General features: G+C 42.4%; 2 protein-coding genes across 5 annotated transcripts; one reads left to right on the top strand and one right to left on the bottom strand.

Moving 5' to 3' along the window:
- The first annotated feature begins 1,771 nt into the window (after nucleotides 1–1,771).
- On the top strand, nucleotides 1,772–11,947 carry LOC106592803 (basal body-orientation factor 1). Of its 3 annotated transcripts, none has more exons than XM_014184267.3 (11): nucleotides 1,772–2,101; nucleotides 2,240–2,492; nucleotides 2,598–2,663; nucleotides 6,561–6,704; nucleotides 6,811–6,891; nucleotides 7,103–7,173; nucleotides 9,359–9,503; nucleotides 10,105–10,598; nucleotides 10,708–10,807; nucleotides 11,625–11,693; nucleotides 11,774–11,947. In XM_014184267.3, the coding sequence occupies exons 1-10, from the start codon at nucleotides 2,061–2,063 to the stop codon at nucleotides 11,685–11,687; spliced, it is 1,458 nt and encodes a 485-aa protein (XP_014039742.1). In that variant the 5' UTR covers nucleotides 1,772–2,060; the 3' UTR covers nucleotides 11,688–11,693; nucleotides 11,774–11,947. The 3 variants fall into 3 exon arrangements, with proteins under 3 accessions (XP_014039742.1, XP_014039696.1, XP_014039646.1); XM_014184221.3 differs by having other exon boundaries at nucleotides 1,777–2,101; nucleotides 10,708–10,812; nucleotides 11,628–11,693; XM_014184171.3 differs by having other exon boundaries at nucleotides 1,782–2,101; nucleotides 10,708–10,812.
- Nucleotides 11,948–12,035: 88 nt separating this feature from the next.
- On the bottom strand, nucleotides 12,036–25,062 carry LOC106592678 (aldehyde dehydrogenase 6 family, member A1). Of its 2 annotated transcripts, none has more exons than XM_014184040.3 (12): nucleotides 24,894–25,062; nucleotides 24,146–24,190; nucleotides 23,931–24,005; nucleotides 22,957–23,118; nucleotides 19,394–19,472; nucleotides 18,849–19,151; nucleotides 18,522–18,643; nucleotides 17,581–17,770; nucleotides 16,943–17,124; nucleotides 16,652–16,831; nucleotides 12,994–13,092; nucleotides 12,036–12,694 (listed from the first exon to the last, which is right to left on the bottom strand). In XM_014184040.3, the coding sequence occupies exons 1-12, from the start codon at nucleotides 24,930–24,932 to the stop codon at nucleotides 12,590–12,592; spliced, it is 1,581 nt and encodes a 526-aa protein (XP_014039515.1). In that variant the 5' UTR covers nucleotides 24,933–25,062; the 3' UTR covers nucleotides 12,036–12,589. The 2 variants fall into 2 exon arrangements, with proteins under 2 accessions (XP_014039515.1, XP_014039574.1); XM_014184099.3 differs by having other exon boundaries at nucleotides 24,146–24,187; nucleotides 24,894–25,049.
- Nucleotides 25,063–25,179: the final 117 nt, after the last annotated feature.

The following is a 25,179-nucleotide window of genomic DNA, read 5'->3' as shown; positions in this document are numbered from 1 at the left end:
CCTGTATTTGGGGAGTTTCTCCCATTCTTCTCTGCAGATCCTCTCAAGCTCTGTCAGGTTGGATGGGGAGAGTCACTGCACAGCTATTTTCAGGTCTCTTCAGAGATGTTCGATCGGGTTCAAGTCCGGGCTCTGGCTTGGCCACTCAAGGACATTCAGAGACTTGCCCCGAAGCCACTCCTGCATTGTCTTGGCTGTGTGCTTGGTCGTTGTCCTATTGGAAGGTGAACTTTCGCCCCAGTCAAGGTCCTGAGCGCTATGGAGCAGGTTTTCATTAAGGATCTCTCTGTAATTTGCTCCGTTCATCTTTCCCTCGATCCTGACTTGTCTCCCAGTTCCTGCCGCTGAAAAACATCCCAACAGCATGATGCTGCCACCACCATGCTTCACCATAGGGATGGAGCCAGGTTTCCTCCAGACGTGACGCCTGGCATTCAGGCCAAAGAGTTCAATCTTGGTTTCATCAGACCAGAGAATCTTGTTTCTCATGGTTTGAGTCCTTTAGGTGCATTTTGGCAAACTCCTAGCGGGCTATCATTTGCCTTTTACTGAGGAGTGGCTTCCATCTAGCCACTCTACTATAAAGGCCTGATTGGTGGTGTGCTGCAGAGATGGTTGTCCTTCTGGAAGATTCTTCCATCTCCACAGAGGAACTCTGGAGCTCTGTCAGCATTACCATCGGGTTCTTGGTCACCTCCCTGTGCTAATTAACTATCTGCTTCTCCAAACATCTGTGTGTAAATGGAAGACAGATGCCACAAAAATACAGTTGGCTCCAACTGTGTTTAAACCAGTTAAAACAGTGTGTATTTTACATTTGTGAAATTACTTTGATGTGATATGAAATTAGAGGAATTTATGTTTCTAGATCCATAGCGCAATTGAGAATCAATTCGCGATTAGATGGAGAATTTGGCTGTTTTGGCTTCCACAACCAATTCGCCTTTAAACGGAACAAGGCCCTTGGACTATAAGGAGTATCGGTAGGCTCCCTTTTGTTAGTCCATTGTAGAGCTCGCCAGTTTGTAGTCCTGAAAAACAGAAATTAGTTACCTCGGGTTGGTTCAGCCATTCCTATGCAGAAAATGAATAGGGAAAGATAGGGCTTTGGGATAAACACCAAAAATAAGGTCCGAGGTTAACACAGGTTTAGGAGATCTTACACGTTCTATGTTCTATGAGATAACATCAGTCAGTTAACATGACCTTTGTGAATTATGAAGCCTTCAGGTGATTTAGGCTATGTGCGGCAGGTAGCCTAGTGGTTAGAGCGTTGGACCAAAAGGTTCCAAGATCGAATCCCGGAGCTGACAAGGTAAAAATCTGTCGTTCTGCCCCTGAACAAGGCAGTTAAAACCCACTGTTCCGTCATTGAAAATAAGAATTTGTTCTTAACCGGCTAGCCTAGTTAAATAAATGTGCGTTTTCTGATTACATACATGCTTCAAAATTCACAAAAGGTTATGTTAGCTGATAAAGATTATCGCATAGAACAAAAGCATTAGAGCTCCTATCCCTGTGTTTACCACATTACTTCTTTTCAGCATTTATCAAAAAACCTTAAACATTAATAGTGCTCTCTATAGATGGGTTGCCTGACAACGGTACGAAAAAAGCTTCCATGTGGTAGATGGTGCGTTCAAGACAACTGGGAACTCGGGAAAATACGAAGCCAAATCATGCCGTCAGTGATCTTAAAAACTATTTTTCCCAGTCGGAGCTCGTTTTCTTCCCGAGTTCCCAGTTGTCTTGAACGCACTGATTTCGGATATGTTTTAGTGTGATTGCATGCTCAGTCAGATTTAGCTAGAATAGTTGTGTATACTGTGCACATATGACATTACTTGTTTTTTGTTGTTGCATATAACATTACAGACCTGTTGCAGGTGATTGTGACGTAGGCTGTGAGCATGTCCACACACAGCCAGTGCCATATGACAGCGTTTCTATGGTAACAAAGTTGTAAACACGATTTCCCCAGTGCCTTGAAGTGAAGCTAACCTAGTTAGCCTATACGTATCCCATTCATTCTTAACAGTTAAATTGTAGTATTCTAAACAATGCCCAAGAAGAAAGGAAAAAATGGAAAGAAAAGTAAAGGGTAAGACAATTTTTTCTTTGCGTCGTTATCGCTTGAATTGGCTAACGTTAGCCATGTTAGCTACATGTAGCTAGTTTTACGCACTGTTTGTGTAGCTATCTAATTTACTACAATTCTTTGTCCAAATTGTATGTCTAGAAAAGGAAAGAAAGAAGGCAAACACGAGTCAAAAGTCGATAAAGAGTCTGACATTGAGAAGGCAAAGGCCAATGCTGCTCTTTGGGAAGCCAGGCTGGATGTCACCGAACACTCGCGCGTGGAGTACCGTGAAGCTACCCGCAGGTTGGCACGAGCCAATGAAGAGCTCACTAACCAGCAGTATCGTGCAGAGAAAGACACAGTTGACATAATTGCCTTCTTGAAGAGGAAAGATGCTGAGAAAGAAGAAAAGGTTAACTTTTATCCCCAGATATTTATAATACCCATAATTTATTTTCTTTGGGGGGTTTACTAACATTGTATCTTTTTATTATTATTATTATTTATTTTTTTACAGATTACAAGGCTAGAGGGACAACTTAAAAGTAAAAAAAAACAAGCCCTTGAAGAAAATGAACAACTGGTAAGTATTTAGTCTTTGTGAAGGAACAAACTTAGGTAGCCTTCCAAGTAAGTCTTCCATCATTTCAAAGAACAGGGAGTGACTAGACAGTTTACAAAAACAGGTCAGAAATGGACCAGGAACATTAGCATGTTTTAGTAAACATGCTGACATCCCTGCCCAGCATTGTAGTCTATCTAAATCATATTCGTTGTCCTGCAAGCCTCAAGGGTATACATTGTTTGTCTGATGTCATGTACAGCATCTAAAAAATGGTCTGTGTTGTGTCTGAACAACAGTGTTGTTTTTAATCAGGCAGTCCCTATGCTAATTTATAGAAAAAAGAAAACAAACTAAGAAACAAACCCCTACATTTCCAGCCATATAGTCTAAAATTATGGTATATGGTAATGCCATGCAGCTACAGAAAAAAGCGTAATTAAAATGTGCATGGTCTCGAACATACAAACTAGTTTTGATATACTGTAGCCTAAGTTATCCATCCCTCATGTGTCATATGGATTGTTTGTGGTGGTGTGCAACTTTATTTACGTGTTAATTTTGACAGTTGATCTCCACAGACAAAAATACATCACATTGATTGGAGTAAAGATCATAAAAATATCTGTTGCAATGGTTTAACAACAAGGAAATGTGCAGAAATGTGCCACTTTGGTTAACAGCTGTTTTCCATCTCCATTTCTTACTTCACTGTGGTAAAAATAGGACCCAATAAGCTTTTGAGAAATAAAAGAAGCTCGGTCTGGACCAACTAAAAAAATCCCTATTTTACATGGTACTGTCACATATGCCTATGTAGTACTAATTCTGGAAATAAATATTGTTGTGGTTGAGCTAAAGACGTGATTTCAAGACATGCTCCTCAACTCCCTTTGCTCATTGTGAAGTGATAAAATGGTTCATCTTGAAAATTGACTTAGCTAATGGAAACCATTGCATTAAAAGCACTCAAAGAACGTGAGCGCAGTGGCTTTTGTCTCAAAGTAGTCTGACATGTGACTCTGAATGTTGGAAAAAGCTAACAACTACACTGAGTGTACAAGACATTAAGGACACCTGCTATTTCCATGACAAGGACTGACCATGTGATTCCAGGTGAAATCTATGATCCCTTAATTATGTCACTTTTTAAATCCACTTCAATCAGTGTAGGTGAATGGGGTAGACAGCTTAAAGAAGGATTTTTGAGCCCTGAGACAATTGAAACATGGACTGTGTATGTGTGCCATTCGTAGGGTGATTTAAGTGCCTTTGAATGGGATTTTGTAGGAGGTGCCAGGCGCAACAGTTTGTGTCAAGGACTGCAATGCTGCTGGGTTTCTCATGCTCATCAGTTTCCCATGTGTATCAAGAGTAGTCCACCACCCAAAGGACATCCAGACAACTTGTCGCAACTGTGGGAAGGAAGCATTGGAGTCAACATGGACCAGCATCCATGTGGAATGCTTTCAACACCTTTTAGAGTCCATGCCCTGACGAATTGAAGCTGTTCTGAGGGCAACGTCAATATTAGGAAGGTGTTCTTAATGTTTTGTACACTCAGTGTATATCATCAAGAGTTTCACTGGATCAGTGCCATATTTTCATTGCAATTTAAACACTGCATTAGGCAAAGAAAAGACAGACGCATCCATAAGCAAAACTTATGCACAAATCTGGCCATTTGATGATGGAATGGGAGCTTTCTAAAGAAAGCTATTGATAATTTAATTTATCCCTGTCGTAATTTTATAGAATGGCATTTATAGAGTTATCTAAAGAATATCAATTAGGCATAACATTATAATCAAATGGTTGGTAACCTATAATTATGTCATTATATACATGATTGTGGGTGCATGTTTTGCTTGCCTTCAATAACTTGTGTACATAGCAGCAGTTACATAGCAGCACTTAAACTCTGATTTAAGCCTCTCTGACTGATCTGTTCCCGAAGTTGGGTTGGGTTGCAAAGGCCATACTTCATCTGAACTTTTTGATTTTCTTCCCAACTATTATAAGTGGTTGTTTTCCTCCTATTCCTGGAAGCTATGGTAATTTTTTTCAGAAAATCTGAATCGATTCTATTTCTGAAATGGCAAATGCCATGTTACGTACAAATATGAAGTGGATACACACTTAGATGGTGTACATTCTCAAAATGTTCATTGTATACGTAGCTAATAATATTGGTGTATACACTATTTACACCTGCTGTATAAAGTTACATTATTTTCTATGTCTCCAAAATCCAATATGTAACTACAGTTGAAGTCAGAAGTTTACATACACTTACGTTGGAGTCATTAAAACTTGTTTTTCAACCACTGCACAAATTTCTTGTTAACAAACTATAGTTTTGGCAAGTCGGTTAGGACATCTACTTTGTGCATGACATAATTTTTCCAACAATTACAGACAGATTATTTCACTCATAATTCACTATATCACAATTCCAGTGGGTCAGAAGTTTACATACACTAAGTTGAATGTGCTTTGAAACAGCTTGGAACATTCCCAAAAATGATGTCATGGCTTTAGAAGCTTCTGATAGGCTAATTGACATAATTTGAGTCAATTGGAGGTGTACCTGTGGATGTATTTCAAGGCCTACCTTCAAACTCAGTGCCTCTTTGCTTGACATCACGGGAAAATCAAAAGAAATCAGCCAAGACCTCAGAAAAAGAATTGTAGACCTCCACAAGTCTGGCTCATCCTTGGGAGCAATTTCCAAACACCTGAAGGTACCACGTTCATCTGTACAAACAATAGTACGCAAGTATAAACACCATGGGACCACGCAGCCGTCATACCGCTCAGGAAGGAGACGCGTTCTGTCTCCTAGAGATGAACGTACTTTTGTGTGAAAAGTGCAAATCAATCCCAGAACAACAGCAAAGGACCTTGTGAAGATGCTGGAGGAAACAGGTAGAAAAGTATCTATATCCACAGTAAAACGAGTCCTATATCGACATAACCTGAAAAGCCGCTCAGCAAGGAAGAAGCCACTGCTCCAAAACCGCCATAAAAAAAGCCAGACTGGTTTGCAACTGCACATGGGGACAAAGATTGTACTTTTTGGAGAAATGTCCTCTGGTCTGATGAAACAAAAATAGAACTGTTTGGCCATAATGACCATCATTATGTTTGGAGGAAAAAGGGGGAGGCTTGCAAGCCAAAGAACACCATCCCAACCGTGAAGCACGGGGGTGACAGCATCATGTTGTGGGGGTGCTTTGCTGCAGGAGGGACTGGTGCGCTTCCCAAAATAGATGGCTCATGAGGTAGGAAAGTTTTGTGGATATATTGAAGCAACATCTCAAGACATCAGTCAGGAAGTTAAAGCTTGGTCGCAAATGGGTCTTCCAAATGGACAATGACCCCAAGCATACTTCCAAAGTTATGTCAAAATGGCTTAAGGACAACAAAGTCAAGGTATTGGAGTGGCCATCACAAAGCCCTGACCTTAGTCCTATAGAAAATTTGTGGGCAGAACTGAAAAAGCATGTGCGAGCAAGTAGACCTACAAACCTGACTCAGTTACACCAGCTCTGTCATGGAGGAATGGGCCAAAATTCACCCAATTTATTGTGGGAAGCTTGTGGGAAGCTTGATGAAGGCTACCCGAAACGTTTGACCCAAGTTAAACAATTTAAAGGCAATGCTACCAAATACTAATTGAGTGTATGTAAACTTCTGACCCACTGGGAATGTGATGAAGGAAATAAAAGCTGAAATAAATCATTCTCTCTACTATTATTCTGACATTTCACATTCTTAAAATAAAGTGGTGATCCTAACTGACCTAAGACGGAATTTTTACTAGGATTAAATGTCAGGAATTGTGAAAAACGGAGTTTAACTGTATTTGGCGTATGTAAACTTCCGACTTCAACTGTATATGATTGGTTGTTGCAGGTTGCAGAATACACTCTTAAAATCAATGAGCTGGAGGAGAAGTTTGAGAAGAGATCCAATGAGTTCAGGATGATCCAGGGTGAACTGAAGACTATCAAGGAGTTTCGGAAAAAGAAAGCCCAGATGGAGCAGGAGCTCAATAGTGTGAGAACAACATAGGCAGAAATCTTGCTTGACACCCTGAAGTACCACTCGTGATTGTGTAGGAGTTCACAGTTCTATCAATGATCATCAACTCTCTACCCTCTAGATTAAAGAAAGCATGTACATTGCAGACAGAGAGCACAAGGAAAGCCTAGCTAGAATGGAGCACAAATTCTTCAGTGAAAAGGTATGATGATAGCTTCAAATTGACACATTATTTTGTACATGCACTTACAGTTCCAAGGAGGTGTTGCCAGTGCAAAATAAACTTGGGGAGAACTAGGATTGCGCTAATAAAAAAGCATTGGATTAAATGGGTAAAGATGTTCAGGTGTAAAAGGCCTAACTGAGCAATAGAGAGGTGGGAGAGAAACAGTGAGTACTGTGTTCCCTTGCAGGTTCGCCTAGAGAAAGAGGCCGAGCAGAGGATCGCCCAGCTGGCTGAGAGGGCCCACAATGAAGCCATAGTGTGAGTGTCTCTGCTGACCAATTACATGCTAATTTTATTCTTCAAACTGCACCTTCAGGTCAAGGAAAAAAAGAGGCAAAATCCATCATTTGTGAGGGAAAACAAGGTTATTATCTTGACCACACCAGTTTGTCTTCTTCAAGATAGTAGTGTATATCACCTAAGCCAATGATGACATCCCCAGCAGTTCCAGAATGCCTTGCAGGATGGGTGTTCTGGTTTGGAACAGAGTGTGGGGAAGACCTCTGTGCTATATAAACTCAGCAAAAAAAGAAACGTCCCTTTTTCAGAACCCTGTCTTTCAAAGATAATCATTGTAAAGGGTTTAAACACTGTTTTCCATGCTTGTTCAATGTACCATAAACAACTAATGAACATGCACCTGTGGAACGGTCGTTAAGACACTAACAGCTTACAGACGGTAGGCAATTAAGGTCACTGTTATGAAAACTTAGGACACTAAAGAAGCCTTTCTACTGACTCTGAAAAACACCAAAAGAAAGATGCCAAGGGTCCCTGCTCGTCTGCGTGAACAAGCCTTAAGCATGCTGCAATGAGGCATGAGGACTGCAATAAATTGCAATGTCCGTACAGTGAGACGTCTAAGACAGTGCTACAGGGAGACAGGACGGACAGCTGATCGTCCTCACAGTGGCACACCACATGTAAAAACACCTGCACAGGATCGGTACATCCGAACATCACACCTGCGGGACAGGTACAGGATGGCAACAACAACTGCCCGAGTTACACCAGGAATGCACAATCCCTCCATCAGTGCTCAGACTGTCCGCAATAGGCTGAGAGAGGCTGGACTGAGGGCTTGTAGGCCTGTTGTAAGGCAGGGCCTCACCAGACATCACCGGCAACAACATTGCCTATGGGAACAAACCCACCGTCGCTGGACCAGACAGGACTGGCAAAAAGTGCTCTTCACTGACGAGTCGCGGTTTTATCTCACCAGGGGTGATGGTCGGATTCGCGTTTATCGACGAAGGAATGAGCGTTACACTGAAGCCTGTACTCTGGAGCGGGATCGATTTGGAGGTGGAGGGTCTGTCATGGTCTGAGGCGGTGTGTCACAGCATCATCAGACTGAGCTTGTTGTCATTGCAGGCAATCTCAACGCTGTGCGTTACAGGGAAGACATCCTCCTCCCTCATTTGGTACACTTCCTACAGGCTCATCCTAACATGACCCTCCAGCATGACAATGCCACCAACCATACTGCTCGTTCTGTGCATGATTTCCTGCAAGACAGGAATGTCAGTGTTCTGCTATGGCCAGCGAAGAGCCCAGATCTCAATCCCATTGAGCACATCTGGGACCTGTTGGATCGGAGGGTGAGGGCTAGGGCCATTCCACCCAGAAATGTCCGGGAACTTGCAGGTGCCTTGGTGGAAGAGTGGGGTAACATCTCACAGCAAGAACTGGCAAATCTGGTGCAATCCATGAGGAGGAGATGCACTGCAGTACTTAATGCAGCTGGTGGCCACACCAGATACTGACTGTTACTTTTGATTTTGACCCCCCCTTTGTTCAGGGACACATTATTCCATTTCTGTTAGTCACATGTCTGTGGAACTTGTTGAGTTTATGTCTCAGTTGTTGAATCTTGTTATGTTCATACAAATATTTACACGTTAAGTTTGCTGAAAATAAACACAGTTGACAGTGAGAGGATGTTTCTTTTTTTGTTGAGTTTAGTTCTAAAGCCATATGAGGACAGACTAGGGATATACTTTGAATTCTGTGTTTTTTTGTGGTCTATAAACTCTTTTTAACATTGACACTGAATGTGGCATTTATCATCGATTACATTGCCAATTGTAGACCTAAATCTTGGCCATGTATAAAGTTGAAATGCACGTAACCTGTGTTTTCAGACAGAGCTGACATTGACCCAGTTTGTCTCAATTTGGTGACTAAGAGAGAGTGACTCAAAGGAAAATTAAAACCAGATCCTTCCCAGCATTATAAGCTTGGAATTTAATGTCACTTATAATTTTCTCTAGTCTACTACATCACCAGACCGCTCCCTATCCCGCCACCAAACCCAATGCACCACCTTTATGTTGTCTAAGTTACTTTAGACTGACAGATAACAGATGTGGAAGTGCCAGTTATACCTCAGTTTGGCACCTAACATGAAAAACTGTGCATTCCTTGTTTCCTAAACTAACAGTCAGTTGGATGATGCATCACGTTCAGTGTTCAAGGAGAACGTTCGTCTCAGCGAGGCTCTCAGCTGCCATATGAAGGAGGTAGATGACCTGAGGAAGATGACTGTGTCATTGGCTGAGGAAAACACCTCGCTGGCACTGCATAAGGTATACTGGTACCATGGCACGTCAAACAGAGCAGTGGGCATTTTCATGCACTGGCAGCGCCTGGACAAAAACAATAAATTGTATTTATTTATGTGGCAAATCTCCAGTGGACATACAGTATTTTAGATGGTATTTCCCCTGTTTTATTTATTTTTGATGACCCCATGTTTGTTTTGCTTGCGGCCCCTCTTTCCCCTCACCTCCACAGTACGAGCCAGTATCTCGTGGTTGGTAGGTGTGGTGAGTTTCCACTGGCTTCTGGGTTCCAAGTCATTGGCTTCCCCCCCAAGCATTTTTTGCACTGTTTCTCTAAGGCAAATAAATACAGTGTACCATAATCTCATCCCTGATTATGTTAGAGCAAGGATACTATGAAGTATTTCTTCCAATCATTCTTCCATTCGGCAATCATTCTTTCATTCTCAATCCTTCTTCCATTTGACAGTTAAGCCCCGCAAAACATAATCCATTTATCAACATGCCATTTAGTGGCTTTAATGAATTACATTACTTTGGAGAATGCCTTATGTATATTTTCATTATAATCTCAACCCAATTTTAAGACTAACCCCTCAATTCTTCCTATATTTTCCACCCTTAGGAGACCAGTGAGCTGATGATGAAGGAGAATGTGTCCCAGGTAAGGGCCCAGAATGAGGAGATAGCAGAGCTTAGGGGGAAGGTGGGGACCTTGGAGCAGGCCCTGGGGCTCATGGTGGGGGAGTTTGAGAGAGACAAGGTGGAGACGCAGAACCGAGCCCTGGTCAGCACCCAGGCCGGCCAGGTGGAGCTGGATAAGCTGCAGAAGCTGCTGGCCATGAGGGAGAAGGAGATGGGGCGAGTGAAGCGGCTGGCACGCAGCATCGTGGAGCAGCGCACAGAGCTGGAGTGCTTCTTTCAGGAGGCTTTGAGCCAGGTGAGGCAAAAGATCCAGGCTAGCCGGTTGCAGTACAGGCAGGAGGCCCTGGAGGCCTACCGCAGGAGGATGAGTGAGGCTCGGTCAGGCAAACAGGAGTACCCCCGCATCCGCACCTTCCACAAAACCCCTCACAGCACCAACAGTGTCTATACCGACCTGGAAGAGGCAGAGAAGTGGTAAGGCCTGCCTGCGGTCTTTACCACCACTTACCGTACATTTCCCCATTGCTATGGTAGAAACCGTTCCTACTTGGAAATCTATTTTTCCACTACACTTGTGTTTCAGGAACAATCTCCAGAGCAACAAGGTTGACATCTCTGAACTCACATGGGAGCAGAAGGAGAAAGTTCTTAGACTGCTGTTTGCCAAAATGAACGGACAGAAAGTAAGGTAACAGCTAGCTACTACATTGTGTGGGTCCTGTGTTGTCTGCCAGCAGACATGCTCATTGTTAGCTTCCCTATTATCTCATTTCTATTTCTACTGCGTTCTGTTTAGAATGATACCATCAAATTGGAATCATTAAACATGAAAACGAAACCCCTAGCACAATAAAGTGTTGAGAACAAAACACAGTGACACCATAAGAAGCATGAGCTGTGCTGCAGTCTGGGAGAGGGCCTTTATTTGTGACTCCTTTTTAATGTCTTAAACAGCTCTTTTCTCAGCAAAAGAGGATACCATAAAACATCAGTTAGGTTTAAACCAATTTTCTTTTCCGTCCAGCGGCTTAAAAAGAATGAAGAAAGAGTCTGGGCACAATAGTAAAAATAGGGCCGGCCACAGAGTCGTGTGCTTGAAAACAAACATCTGGCCACGCAGATTTGCCTTCAGCCTCTTGGCCCCACTTTACGCACACAAGGGGTTTATTTCGTTTTTGAACGCCTGTGGTCAGGGAACCACCGGTAACATGATTTTCAAGTTGAGGGCAGGGGATCTGAATGTATAAGGGGGTATTGGAGGGCAGAGATGTACATTCATGGCAATGTCAACATTACCCTGGCATCTAGCCTTGCAAACATACATCATTTGGCAACGTAGGATGAATTTACAGCAACCCAGTAGAGTATGAATCATGACCTGATGTAACCCTTACAGGGCCTTTCTGCAGTCAACAGCTAGAGAGAACAGGTGCCACAGTATGGTAAAACATGCCTTTTTAAAATGTACAGCATTTCAATGCAACTCTGCACCTTATTTAGCAGGAAACTGAGTCAACCTTTGGCGTTGTCTGCGTCCCCAGAGAGGAACCAGAACGACATTGATCCCGGGTAAGACACAAAAAGATTCCTGATTGTGATTTATCAGACCTTAATGATTTTTTTTTGTTACATAATGACATGTCTTGCAGAATTACAGAGGAGCCGTCCCATGTGACCTTCATCACCCAGGCGCCTGTGTCCAACCTGCCCTCGAACCCCAGCGCCCTGCCGGATATCCAGACCACATGACCTATCCCTGCAGTGTTAATCGGTCTGAGAAATGTGCTGGTCCAAATGAAGTGTCTCCAGAATTATGTGAAAAATGTTTCTATGGTATTTTCTCATTGTCATGAATTTAAAGCTTACTTGAACTTAGATAGACAGGGTACAAACAGGAGACAGAGACAGATGGACGATAAAGGGTTCAATTTAAACTGATGGCTTTTTATTCAAACGCAACCTGTTCAGGTCTAAATTAAGTACATGAATAACTGCACCACAGCAAGTGTGCATCTCAAATATTCAGATGCACTGAATGTATGATTAATAGTGGCATCACATTTGGCAGCAACACATTCATCAACATCATAATGGTGGTGAGGCAGTATATTTTGAACACAGATGTTGCATACATAGAAAATATATGTGAGTACTTTACACTGTTTTAACTGCTCCACAGTTATTTGCATTGTTTCCAAAATCGTAACATAGATACCCAGACACATAATTAGTAGAAACGTTCATATAACAAAGGAACTATCATTCAATGATGAAGCCAAACTATTGATCCACAGTGAGTGAATGAATCTTGAGATACCAGTGAAAAAACATCCTCTGGGACATTCACAGGCTTGTAAAATGACTATGGGTAATTATCAACTCATGGCGACAGGACTGCACAGTAGTTTTAAAATTTAGCTTCACAAAAGACATGGGGATGTGGGAACGTTCTTTCTCCAGACCCTTTAGCGTCCCATGGTTGGCATGGAAACTGCAGGAGTTTTCACGGTTGAGTCTTCGGCCTTCCATTGTGAAGTAACAGTTTTGATCTGTGTGTAAAACTGGATGCCCTTTAGAAAGCAGAGAAGACATCTATAATAGGATGCTCTGTAACTATGGCATCATGACCATATTACATAACATGAAATTAAGCTGAAAATCTGGACTCAAGACAATTGGCTTTGATCAGCCATCACTAGTTAAGAGGACTGAGTGTTTTACATTGTTAGTCAGCCACATAAACTCACTGTATAGAGGCCTCAACCTTCATGTGGACTTTACCCAGCAGTATAACCCCTTATTAGGACCAGTCATACTAACTACTGTATGTCTTCAAACACCTTGTTACCTTATGTCAACTGATACTCACTTGTTTGCCGTAGAAGTTGGTGTCTCCTCTGAAGGAGCCTCGTGAGCCAGTGAAGGAGAACATGGGCAGAGGAACAGGGATGGGAACATTCACCCCAATCTACAAAACACAAACTTCCATTACCGCATTGGAAACAAATACCCCTTCAGAGCAACTGAATGAGTAACTCTGGGAGAAGAAGGTGTACTAAATGCTAGTTCGAAGAACAAACAATGCATGAAAAATGAGTCACAACAAACCGAAAACCATTGCTTGTGTTCACAGTGTTGAAAGCATTGCATGCAAGAGGGACAGAAGAACTAAACAAAACATTTTGTTTTTGAGGCCACTTTTGTTTGTTTTTAAGTCCACTGGAAACTCATGGTTGGTTGAGAATGTTTGAAAATGCAGGAGTAATTTTGGACACGGGAGTCAAGCCTTTTGGCTGAGGGATGGAAAAAACAGCAAACACAGGGCATAGCGGAGGCACGCAGACAAGGTAAAGTATTCACACCCTCTTGACTTTATCCACATTTTGATGTGTTACAGCCTGAATTTAAAATGGATTAAACTGAGATATGTGTCACTGGCCTACACACAATACCCCATAATGTCAAAGAGGAAGGAAACAGCTTAGGGATTTCATCATGAGGCCAATGGTGACTTTAAAACAGTTACAGAGTTTAATGGCCGTGATAGGAGAAAACTGAGGAGGGATCAACAACAAAGTAGTTACTTCACAATAGCCTGTACAGAATAAAAAATATTCCAAAACTGAGGAGGGATCAACAACAAAGTAGTTACTTCACAATAGCCTGTACAGAATAAAAAATATTCCAAAACATGCTGTTTACAATGAGGCACTAGAGTAATACTGCAAAAATGTGGCAAATAAATTAACTTTATACAGTGGTAAGTATTTGATCCCCTGCTGATTTTGTACGTTTGCCCACTTACAAAGAAATGATCTGTCTATAATTTTAATAGTAGGTTTATTTGAACAGTGAGAGACAGAATAACAACAACAAAAAAACAGAAAAACGCATGTCAAAAATTTTATAAAATGATTTGCATTTTATTGAGGGAAATAAGTATTTGACCCCTCTGCAAAACATGACTTAGTACTTGGTGGCAAAACCCTTGTTGGCAATCACAGAGGTCAGACGTTTCTTGGAGTTGGCCACCAGGTTTGCACACATCTCAGGAGGGATTTTGTCCCACTCCTCTTTGCAGATCTTCTCCAAGTCATTAAGGTTTCGAGGCTGACGTTTGACAACTCGAAGCTTCAGCTCCCTCCACAGATTTTCTATGGGATTAAGGTCTGGAGACTGGCTAGGCCACTCCAGGACCTTAATGTGCTTCTTCTTGAGCCACTCCTTTGTTGCCTTGGTCGTGTGTTTTGGGTCATTATCATGCAGGAATACCCATCCACGACCCATTTTCAATGCCCTGGCTGAGGGAAGGAGGTTTTCACCCAAGATTTGACGGTACATGGCCCCGTCCATCGTCCCTTTGATGCGGTGAAGTTGTCCTGTCCCCTTAGCAGAAAAACACCTCCAGAGCATAATGTTTCCACCTCCATGTTTGACGGTGGAGATGGTGTTCTTGGGGTCATAGGCAGCATTCCTCCTCCTCCAAACACGGCGAGTTGAGTTGATGTCAAAGAGCTCCATTTTGGTCTCATCTGACCACAACACTTTCACCAGTTGTCCTCTGAGTCATTCAGATGTTCATTGGCAGACTTCAGACGGACCTGTATATGTATTCTTGAGCAGGGGGACCTTGCGGGCGCTGCAGGATTTCAGTCCTTCACGGCGTAATGTGTTACCAATTGTTTTCTTGGTGACTATGGTCCCAGCTGCCTTGAGATCATTGACAAGATCCTCCCGTGTAGTTCTGGGCTGATTCCTCACCGTTCTCATGATCATTGCAACTCCACGAGGTGAGATCTTGCATGGAGCCCCAGGCCGAGGGATATTGTCAGTTCTTTTGTGTTTCTTCCATTTGCGAATAATCGCACCAAATGTTGTCACCTTCTCACCAAGCTGCTTGGCGATGGTCTTGTAGCCCATTCCAGCCTTGTGTAGGTCTACAATCTTGTCCCTGACATCCTTGGAGAGCTCTTTGGTCTTGGCCATGGTGGAGAGTTTGGAATCTGATTGATTGATTGCTTCTGTGGACAGATGTCTTTTTTACAGGTAACAAGCTGCGGTTAGGAGCACTCCCTTTAAGAGTGTGCTCCTAATCTCAGCTCGTTACCTGAATAAAAGACACCTGGGAGCCAGAAATCTTTCTGATTGAGAGGGGGTCAAATACTTATTTCCCTCATTAAAATGCAAATCAATTTATAACATTTTTGACATGCGTTTTTCTGGATATTTTTGTTGTTATTCTGTCTCTCACTGTTCAAATAAACCTACCATTAAAATGATAGACTGATCCTTTCTTTGTCAGTGGGCAAACTTACAAAATCAGCAGGGGATCAAATACTTTTTCCCCCCACTGTAGGTCGTCATTGTAAATAAGAATTTGTTCTTAACTGACTTGCCTAGTTAAAAAAAGTTCAATAAAAAATAAAATAAATGTATGTCCTGAATACAAAACGTTATGTTAGGGGCAAATCCAACACATCACTGTGTACCACTCTTCATATTTTCAAGCATGGTGGCTGCATCATGTTATGGGTATGCTTGTCATCGGCAAGGACTAGGGAGTTTTTTAGGACACAAATAAATGGAACAGAGCATAGCACAGGCAGAAACCTAGAGGAAAACCTGGTTCAGTCTGCTTTCCAACAGACACTGGGAGACAAATGCACCTTTCAGCAGGACAATAACCTAAAATACAAGGTCAAATACACACTGGAGTTGCTTACTAAGATGACATTGAATGTTCCGGAGTGGCCTAGTTACAGTTTTGACCTAAATTGGCTTATAAATCTATGGCAAGACTTGAAAATGGCTGTCTATCAATGATCAACAACCAACTTGACAGAGCTTGAAGAATTTTTAAATAATGTGCAAATATTGTGCAATCCAGGTGTGCAAAGCTCTTAGAGACTTACCCAGAATTGCTGCCAAATGTGATTCTAACAAGTATTGACTCGGGGGTGTAAATACTTATGTAAATGAGATATTTCTGTATTTAATTTAATACATTTGCAAACATTTCTAAAAACATGTTTTCACATTGTCATTATGGGGTATTGTTTGTAAACAGGTGAATTTTAAAAACATTTTGAATTCAGGCTGTAACAACAAAATTTGGAATACTTCAATGGGTATGAAACTTTCTGAAGGCATTGTATTTAAGCTTTAAACATTTAACAGGTCCAAAGGAATCCCTTTTGCGTTTAATTTAAGATTTCCCCTACTGTAATCCTACTAGTAAAATGTATTTCTATGTCCCCCTGTTTTGATAAAAAAGGCACATATTTGCTATTTGCTATTTAAAGTCCACATGGGGCGGGGTGGTGAAGGGAAGAGGGGGTCAGAAGTGTTCGGTTTAGAGCAGAAGCAAATAAGGCTATACTTGCCATGGAAAATAATGGTTGTTGAGTGCATGTTTTAGAATAGAGCTGCAATGTCCTCCTTGTTTAAGGTATAGACATGGTAGAGGGTATGAATGCCTCCATTCTCCCAGGAAAAAGGGACACACACATTGGTCCACAGACACTCACCTGGCCTACATCCACCTTGTGAGTGTATTTGCGTGCTGTGGCTCCGTTGGTGGTGAAGATAGCTGTGCCGTTGCCATAAGGGTTATTGTTAACAAGGCTGATGGCGTCATCCAAGGATTCAGCCTCCAGTACAACCAGAACAGGCCCAAAGATCTCCTCAGTATAGCACTTCATCTGGGGCTAGGAGACAAAAAGGAAATTACATAATTTCAGGATATGGTCAGAAAATAAGATCAGCATACTTTTTGGAAGTACAACCAGAAGATTTGCCATTTGCATGAACACACTTACTGTGACATTGCCAATGATGGTGGGCCCCACAAAGTTGCCATTCTCATAGCCCTGGACTTTGACGTTCCTGCCGTCGAGCAGCAGCTGAGCTCCCTCGTCCACCCCACTTTGAATCAGTCTGTTGACCCTTTCCTTGGCCTGAGGGGAGATCAGGGGCCCCACGTCCACACCTGCCTGGTCCCCTGAGAGGGTTCCCGAAAAACAACCTGCATTGAGAATTCTCCCTCACAGCCACACACACAAACACACATGTACACACAAATACCCCTTCACCCGCAGACACACACAACTCAAAAGCCCAGCCATGGCGAGGGGCCCCCAAAGGCACTCCCTCTAAAATGGCTGTTTAGGTGTTTCCTGTGCAGCCACACAAATTAGTGTTTATGACTGCAAATAAGGGGAATCATTCATTCTTCTCCTCCCCATCAACTTCCCTTCTCAAAGACTTGATGCTGTGAGCTACTCTTAAGCTTTGGCCGTAAATGTTGCCGCAAATTTGCAGCATGAGTGACTCAACAAGCCCTCTCCCAGTTCAGCCCCATCTGTAGTTATGGTACAGCAAGAGGCGAGAGGTGTGGTTAGGGCTCGTGCGTGGCCTCAAGAGAGTGAGCAGAGGGCTGGGTGAGAGGTTGCGATACCTGCATTAACTCGCAGAGCTTTTGCACGTTCCACCAGTTCAGGCAGCCAGCTGCAGGCCTCGCCCACAAGGATGGCCGTGGAGAGGGCCATGCAGCGCTGCCCTGCTGCCCCGAAAGCTGCACCCACCAGCTGGTTCAGAGTGGTCTCCTTATTTGCATCAGGCATCACCACACCATGGTTCTTTGCTCCCTACAGCAGAGCATAAGGGTGGGAATCGTTTAGCCTTCTGTCCCTTGATCCGAATACCCATGATCTGAATACCAGGGAAAAGTGATCCAATTCACATTACGTCTCGATCAAGCTGACAACTTCATTTTGTTTTGGTACACCAAAGTACATTAATTTCCAATGGAACGCTGCATTGCAGAGGCAGTTGCAGTGAGTTCTGTGTGGTGCATACGTTGGATATATCCAACGTATGCATCAAATTGTATGCATAGACATGACAGAAATAATAGCAAAAGGTGAATGTTTTTTTGTTGCACACATATCCAGTTAAAATGTTGGATTACATAATGGAAAAAGTTTGACTGCAAAATGTATTACGCAAAATTGATGCAACGACGCTGTCGGTCTGATCGAGGCTTTACACCATGCCTTCAATGTAGTTGCATGCAAATTAGATCAGAGATGGTCTCGAAAGTTCATCCTCTTAAAGAACTTTAGTGAACAAACAATAAAAGTACAATATTGTAAGTGCTTTATATTACGTCAATGCACTTAATTTGTAGATCATTATTGTGGGTATGTGTCAAATAAGATAAATGACACATTTCCACTCAATATTTTCCACAAGTGTCTGGGCTCTCTGGATCTGAATCCCTGTTTCATCTGTACAGCTAATCAGCCAAGGTAGAAAAGAGAAGCAAAGAGGATAAAGTTCAACAATAGTTTTTAAGCCAACACCGCCACCCTCTGTTCATTAATGGCACAAACTCACCATGTTGGACTGTACTCTCTTGCCATTTTTAGATCCCCTCTCATAGATGTACTCTCCGGCTTGGTTAGAGCCCACAAAGCTGATCGCCTTGATGGCCGGATGATCACAGATGAAGTTGACAGCTGGGAAAGAGCAGGGCAGGGATTCATTTTGCATACGGCACTGACAGGCCAGCCATAATCTCGCCATTATCTCATCACACTGTAAATGAATGTGAATCATAGCATAGAGACACAATGATAATTCAATGACTCACATCACAGCACCAATGTCTCCAGATATAGCTTAGAGATCAGCAGGTGATGGGACATTTAGCTTTTATCTTACCGTCGTGCTGGCCATGGATGATGTTCAGGGTCCCGTCTGGCATCCCAGCATCCTGCAGCATCTTGGCCAACAGCATGGTGCAGGCTGGCACCCGCTCTGAGGGCTTCAGCAGGTAGGTGTTGCCACACACCATGCCCATGGGGAACATCCACAGAGGGATCATGGCGGGGAAGTTGAAGGGGGCGATGCCAGCACACACCCCGATGGGCAGGCGGTAGGTGTAGGTGTCCATGTCTTTTGTGATGGAGGGCAGAGTCTCCCCCAGCATCAGGGAGGTGATGCTGCATGTGTGCTCCACCACCTCTGGAGAGGAGACAGTAGGTGTCATTCAGGTACAGAGAACACTGGGTCAGTCACAGAATGTGTGTGACTATCCCTCATATGGAGACTGAGTCACATAAGACCAAAGAGCTCTTTATACTAGTGACCTAGACACTGAAATTATGCTCTGATTAACCATTTCCTTGGCTGCAACAAGTATTAACAGGCTAATAAAGCCTCTCTAAATATTGCCCTTTGGAAAAGCCAGTGCACGTGAGACTTACGCAATCCTCTGAACACATCCCCCTCTGCATCTGCCAGGGTCTTGCCCTGCTCCAGAGTAATGCTCCTGGCAAGCTCTTTCTGGAACACAAGACACACACACCATGAGCCAACACACACTTCAAATCAGTTTAATTTAAAATGAGTAACTCTAGCTAAGCAAAAGCTGCTGTAAACAAATAGTATTTTGTATTTATCGGTATTTGTATTTATTATGGATACCCATCCCCTACTCTTCCTGGGGTCCAGCAAAATTAAGGCAGTTATACAATTTTAAAAACATTACAATACATTCATAACAGATTTCACAATACACTAAGTGTGTGGCCTCAGTCCCCTACGCCACTACCACATATCTACAACACAAAATCCATGTGGATATATAGTGCGTATGTTATCGTGTGTGTGTATGCATGTGTCTGCGCCTATGTTTGTGTTGCTTAACAGTCCTCACTGTTAAATAAAGTGTTGTTTTATCTGTTATTTAAATCTGATTCCACTGCTTGCATCAGTTACCTGATGTGGAATAGAGTTCCGTGTAGTCATGGCTCTATGTAGTACTGTGCGCCTCCCATAGTCTGTTCTGGACTTGAGGACTGTGAAGAGATCTCTGGTGGCATGTCTTGTGGGGTATGCATGGGTGTCTGAGCTGTGTACTAGTCATTTAAACAGACAGCTCTGTGCTTTCAACATGTCAATACCTGTCACAAATACAAGTAGTGATGAAGTCAATCTCTCCTCCACTTTGAGCCAGGAGAGATTGACATGCATATTATTAATGTTTGCTCTCTGTGTACATCCAAGGGCCAGCCGTGCTGCCCTGTTCTGTGCCAATTGCAATTTTGTGGGACCTGACCACACAACTGAACAGTAGTCCAGTTGTGACAAAACTAGAGTCTGTAGGACCTGCCTTGTTGATAGTGTTGTTAAGGCAGAGAAGCGCTTTATTATGGACAGACTTCTCCCCATCTTAGCTACTTTTTTGTTGATGTACTTTTCACCCCTTTTTCTCCCCAATTGGTAGTTACAGTCTTGTCCCATCGCTGTAACTCCCGTACGGACCCGGGAGAGGCCATGCATCCTCCAAAACATGACCCTGCCAATCCGCACTGCTTCTTGACACACTACTTAACCCGGAAGCCAGCCACACCAATGTTTTAGAGAAAACACCGTACAGCTGGCAACCGAAGGCAGCGTGCATGCGCCCGGCCGTCACAAGGAGTCAATGGAGCGCAATGGGACAAGGACATCCCAGCTGGCCAAAACTTCCCCATGCATCCTCCGAAACACCACCCTGACAATTCGCACTGCTTCTTGACACACAACTTAACCCGGAAGCCAGCCACACCAATGTTTTAGAGAAAACACCGTACAGCTGGCAACTGAAGTCAGCGTGCATGCACCCGGCCGTCACAAGGAGTCAATGGAGTGCGATGGGACAAGGACGTCCCAGCCCGGCAAACCTTCCCCTTACCCGAACGATGCTGGGCCAATTGTGCGCTGCCTCATGGGTCTCCCGGACGCGGCAAGCTGCGACACAGCCCGGGATCAAACACGGATCTGTACTGACGCCTCTAGCACTGCGATGCAGTGCTTTAGACCGCTGCGCCACTCGGGAGGCCCCGTATCAATATGAGTTGACTATGACTGTTTACAATCCAGGGTTACTCCAAGCAGTTTAGTCACCTCAACTTGCTCAATTTTCACATTATTTATTACAAGATTTAGTTGATGTCTAGGGTTTAGTGAATGATTTGCTCAATTTCCACATTATTTATTACATGATTTAGTTAAGGTTTAGGGTTTAGTGAATGATTTGTCCCAAATATAATGCTTTTAGTTTTTGAAATATTTAGGACTAACTTATTCCTTGCCACCCATTCTGAAACTAACTGCAGCTCTTTGTTAAGTGTTGCAGTCATTTCAGTCGCTGTAGTAGATGACATGTATAGTGTTGAGTCATCCTTATATATAGACACACTGGCTTTACTTAAAGCCAGTGACATATCGTTTGTAAAGATTGAAAAAAGTTAAGGGCATAGACAGCTGCCCTGGGGAATTTCTGATTCTACCTGGATTATGTTGGAGAAGCTTCCATTAAAGAACATCCTCTGTGTTCTGTTAGACAGGTAACTCTTTATCCACAATATAGCAGGGGATGTAAAGCCATAACACATATGTTTTTCCAGCAGCAGACTATGATCGATAATGTCAAAAGCCACACTGAAGTCTAACAAAACAGGCCCCAATCTTTTCATTATCAATTTCCCTCAGCCTATCATCAGTCATTTGTGTAAGTGCTGTGCTTGTTGAATGTCCTTCCCTATAAGTATGCTGAAAGTCTGTTGTCAATTTGTTTGCTTTAAAATAGCATTGTATCTGGTCAAACACAATTCTTTCCTAAACTTTACTAAGGGTTGGTAAATGACTGATTGGTCGGCTATATGAGCCAGTAAAGGGGGCTTTACTATTCTTAGGTAGCGGAATGACTTTCGCTTCCCTCCAGACCTGAGGGCACACACTTTCTAGCAGGCTTAAATTGAAGATATGGCAAATAGGAGTGGCAATATCGTCCACTATTATCCTCAGTAATTTTCCATCCAAGTTGTCAGACCCCGGTGGCTTGTCATTGTTGATAGACAACAATAATGTTTTCACCTCTTCCACACTCACATTACGGAATTCAAAATGACAATGCCTTTCTTTCATAATTTGGTCAGATATACTTGGATGTGTAGTGACATCGTCTGTTGCTGGCATGTCATGCCTAAGATTGCTAATCTTGCCAATAAAAAAAATTATTAAAGTAGTTGGCAATATCAGTTGGTTTTGTGATGAATGAGCCATCTGATTCAATGAATGATGGAGCTGAGTTTGCCTTTATTTCCCAAAATTTCATTTAAGGTGCTCCAAAGCTTTTTACTATGATTCTTTATGTCATTTATCTTTGTTTCATAGTGTAGGTTTTTCTTATTTTTATTCAGTTTAGTCACATGATTGCTCAATTTGCAGTACGTTTGCTAATCGGTTGTGCAGCCAGACTTACTTGCCATTCCTTTTGCCTCATCGCTCTCAACCATACCATTTTTCAATTCCTTATCAATTCATGGGGATTTAACAGTTTTTACAGTCATTTTCTTAATGGGTGCATGCTTCATGCTTATTAGTAACTGGGATAAGCAATTTCATAAATGTATCACGTTCAAAGTCTGTTTGCACACCACAGACCAACAAATATTCTTTACAACATAGGAATAGTATGGAGGCATTGTGGTCTTTCTTCTTTCTTGTCACCTAAGGAACTAGTATCTATCATGCCTAAAAGTGTGCCATTGAGATTAGGGTTCATATTAATCAAATCCATGCTGAATTTGTATGGCACAAAATAATACAATTATAGGGCATACAGAGGCGGTCTTTGAACCCCAAAACATGACAGAAAAGCAATGTGCAACCAAAAGTGCATGACGTTAAACGTGCAACGGAGAATTATGAGATTTGACCTTTGCTTCTAGCGGTATTGTTCCATATGTACAACAAGTTCTTGTCCCTGCTACAGACTTACAATGTTGTCCTTGATAAGCTGCTGATAGCGCAGAAAGATCTGTTGGCGTGCCAAGATGGAGGTTTCAGACCAGGAGTGGTAGGACTGTGAGCAGGAGTCCACAGCAGCCAGCATCTCTTCCTGTGTAGCCTTGGGGACACGGGCTATCACCTCGTTGGTGGCCTGTAATAGTCAGAGGGAAGAACACATTAGTGGGTGAACTGTAACCTGATTATAAAAAACATTTTTGATTGGTATGAACTGTGCTCAGCTTGAGCAGATAACTTCAACACATTATGATCTGACACACTGACAAAACCATCAGATGGGGCCATTTCACCAAGAATATTGCAATTTCTTTGACTCTTGAGAGAGCATTAATCTCATTCTAAATCCCTATGATATGAGTAAACTGAAAGCAAAGGAAGGCCGAAGGAGCAAAGTGCCAGCTAACCGACCTTTGAACTTTCATGCAAAAGCATTCTTGAGAATTATAACAACTTGAGATAGATCTCAAGAAAACAGCACACAAATTTATTGCACACCTACAGTACCAGTCAAAAGTTCACAAACCTACTCATTCAAGGGTTTTTCTTTATTTTTACTATTTTCTACATTGTAGAATAACACATATGGAATCATGTAGTAATCAAGAAAGTGTTAAATCATGTAGTAATCAAGAAAGTGTTTTATTTGAGACTCTTCAAAGTATATGTATACTCATAAAAGTCTAGCTCTTTTTCTTTTACATAATAGTAATGGACCTTTAACCTATAACCTTGGCATTGCTGAAAATTTGGACAATTTTGTGCAGAAACCGGATAAACTGGTCAAAACTCAGGTAACTGATTAACCAGCTAAGTAGACCTTAATGTAGCAGTGCATGCCCATCCAAGGTGTTGTTTGTGCATTATTCTGTGCATCAACTAATAAAATACGATGGGTAATACAATTTAGCAGACTATATTTGAGCTCTTTAAGGCCTAGTTACTTACCGGATTGTGAATATCTAACCATTCTGAAGTCTTGGATTCAACGAACTTCCCATCAATAAACAACTTTGTGGTGGGCTGCGGGGAGACATTTTTAACATGTTCAATTTCTATAAGAAATACAGATGTGTGTGACAGTTAATCCTCTAGTGGTAATCTGTTTGTAGTCATATACAACCACCATAATTCAACTCTGTTATTAAACTGTTATTACTAACCACTGAGGAGGAGTAACACATGTGCCTGACCTGAAGAGGTACCTGCTGAGAGGAAGCAAGTGGTTAGCTGTAAAGAATAATTAATCCATGAGTTCATGCATTTATTGTGAATAGTATCATATCAAATGTCAGCTATATAGCATTAGAAGCAAAGGCCCACTACCTACTTCCAGGCCTTCTGTTAGGACGGAAGATTAATGTACAACTATGGCAATCCCAAATATCATTGAAGTGCAACTGGGCCATGAAGGTGTACCTGGGGATCAATTTTACAGTGATTGTTGTAGGGATTACTAAAAGCCCAAAATGTATCAATTAAACAATGTAGCTGGAGAGCACACATGGGAGTCTTAGAGCTGCACAAAGCTTGACAGGCAGCTGCATATGATAAGCACATACTTTTTCCCCATACAAAGAGCAGGAGTCTAAGAAGGAATGGTTCCTTAAACTTAGTGACCTGGAGAATAGTTGAGAACAAGACAAGAGCCAAGCCATATGGCATCTATTACTTTGTAAACAATGTGAAATATTTTGAACACAGGAGGTTGGTGGCACTTTAATTGGGTAGGTCAGGGTTGTGGTAATGGCTGGAACAGAATCGGTGGAATGGTATCAAATACATCAAACACATGGTTTCCATTCCGGCCATTATTATGAGCTGTCCTCCCCTCAGCAGCCTCCTGTGCTTTCGAAAGCTGTTAGTGTCTTCATTAACTCTTGGGTAAAGCATTATAACATTAGTTCTTACCCCTTTCTTCAACAGTGATCTCATTACAGTCGTTGCCATGATGAAAATGTGTTTATTGCTTGATTTATCCCAAAAGAATGTCCCAAACCCCCTTCCAGGACCGTGGCCAGGAGACGCACTTTAAACTTACTCCCTCACCTACATGGATTTAAAAGAAGGAAGGGTCTAGAAATATCTGGTCAGTTATTGGCTTAAAATAAGACCGCCCACAAAAATATACATCTTATTGGCTGAAACTACAACGGTATTAGCCAATCTCTATGTACAATTTAAGACAAACCGCCTT

The sequence above is a fragment of the Salmo salar genome, chromosome 01 (genome assembly GCF_965601325.2).
Source record: "Salmo salar chromosome 01, fSalSal1, whole genome shotgun sequence".
NCBI lineage: Eukaryota > Metazoa > Chordata > Actinopteri > Salmoniformes > Salmonidae > Salmo > Salmo salar.
Note: the sequence above shows the minus strand (reverse complement) of the source record. Positions and strands in the feature narration are given on the sequence as shown.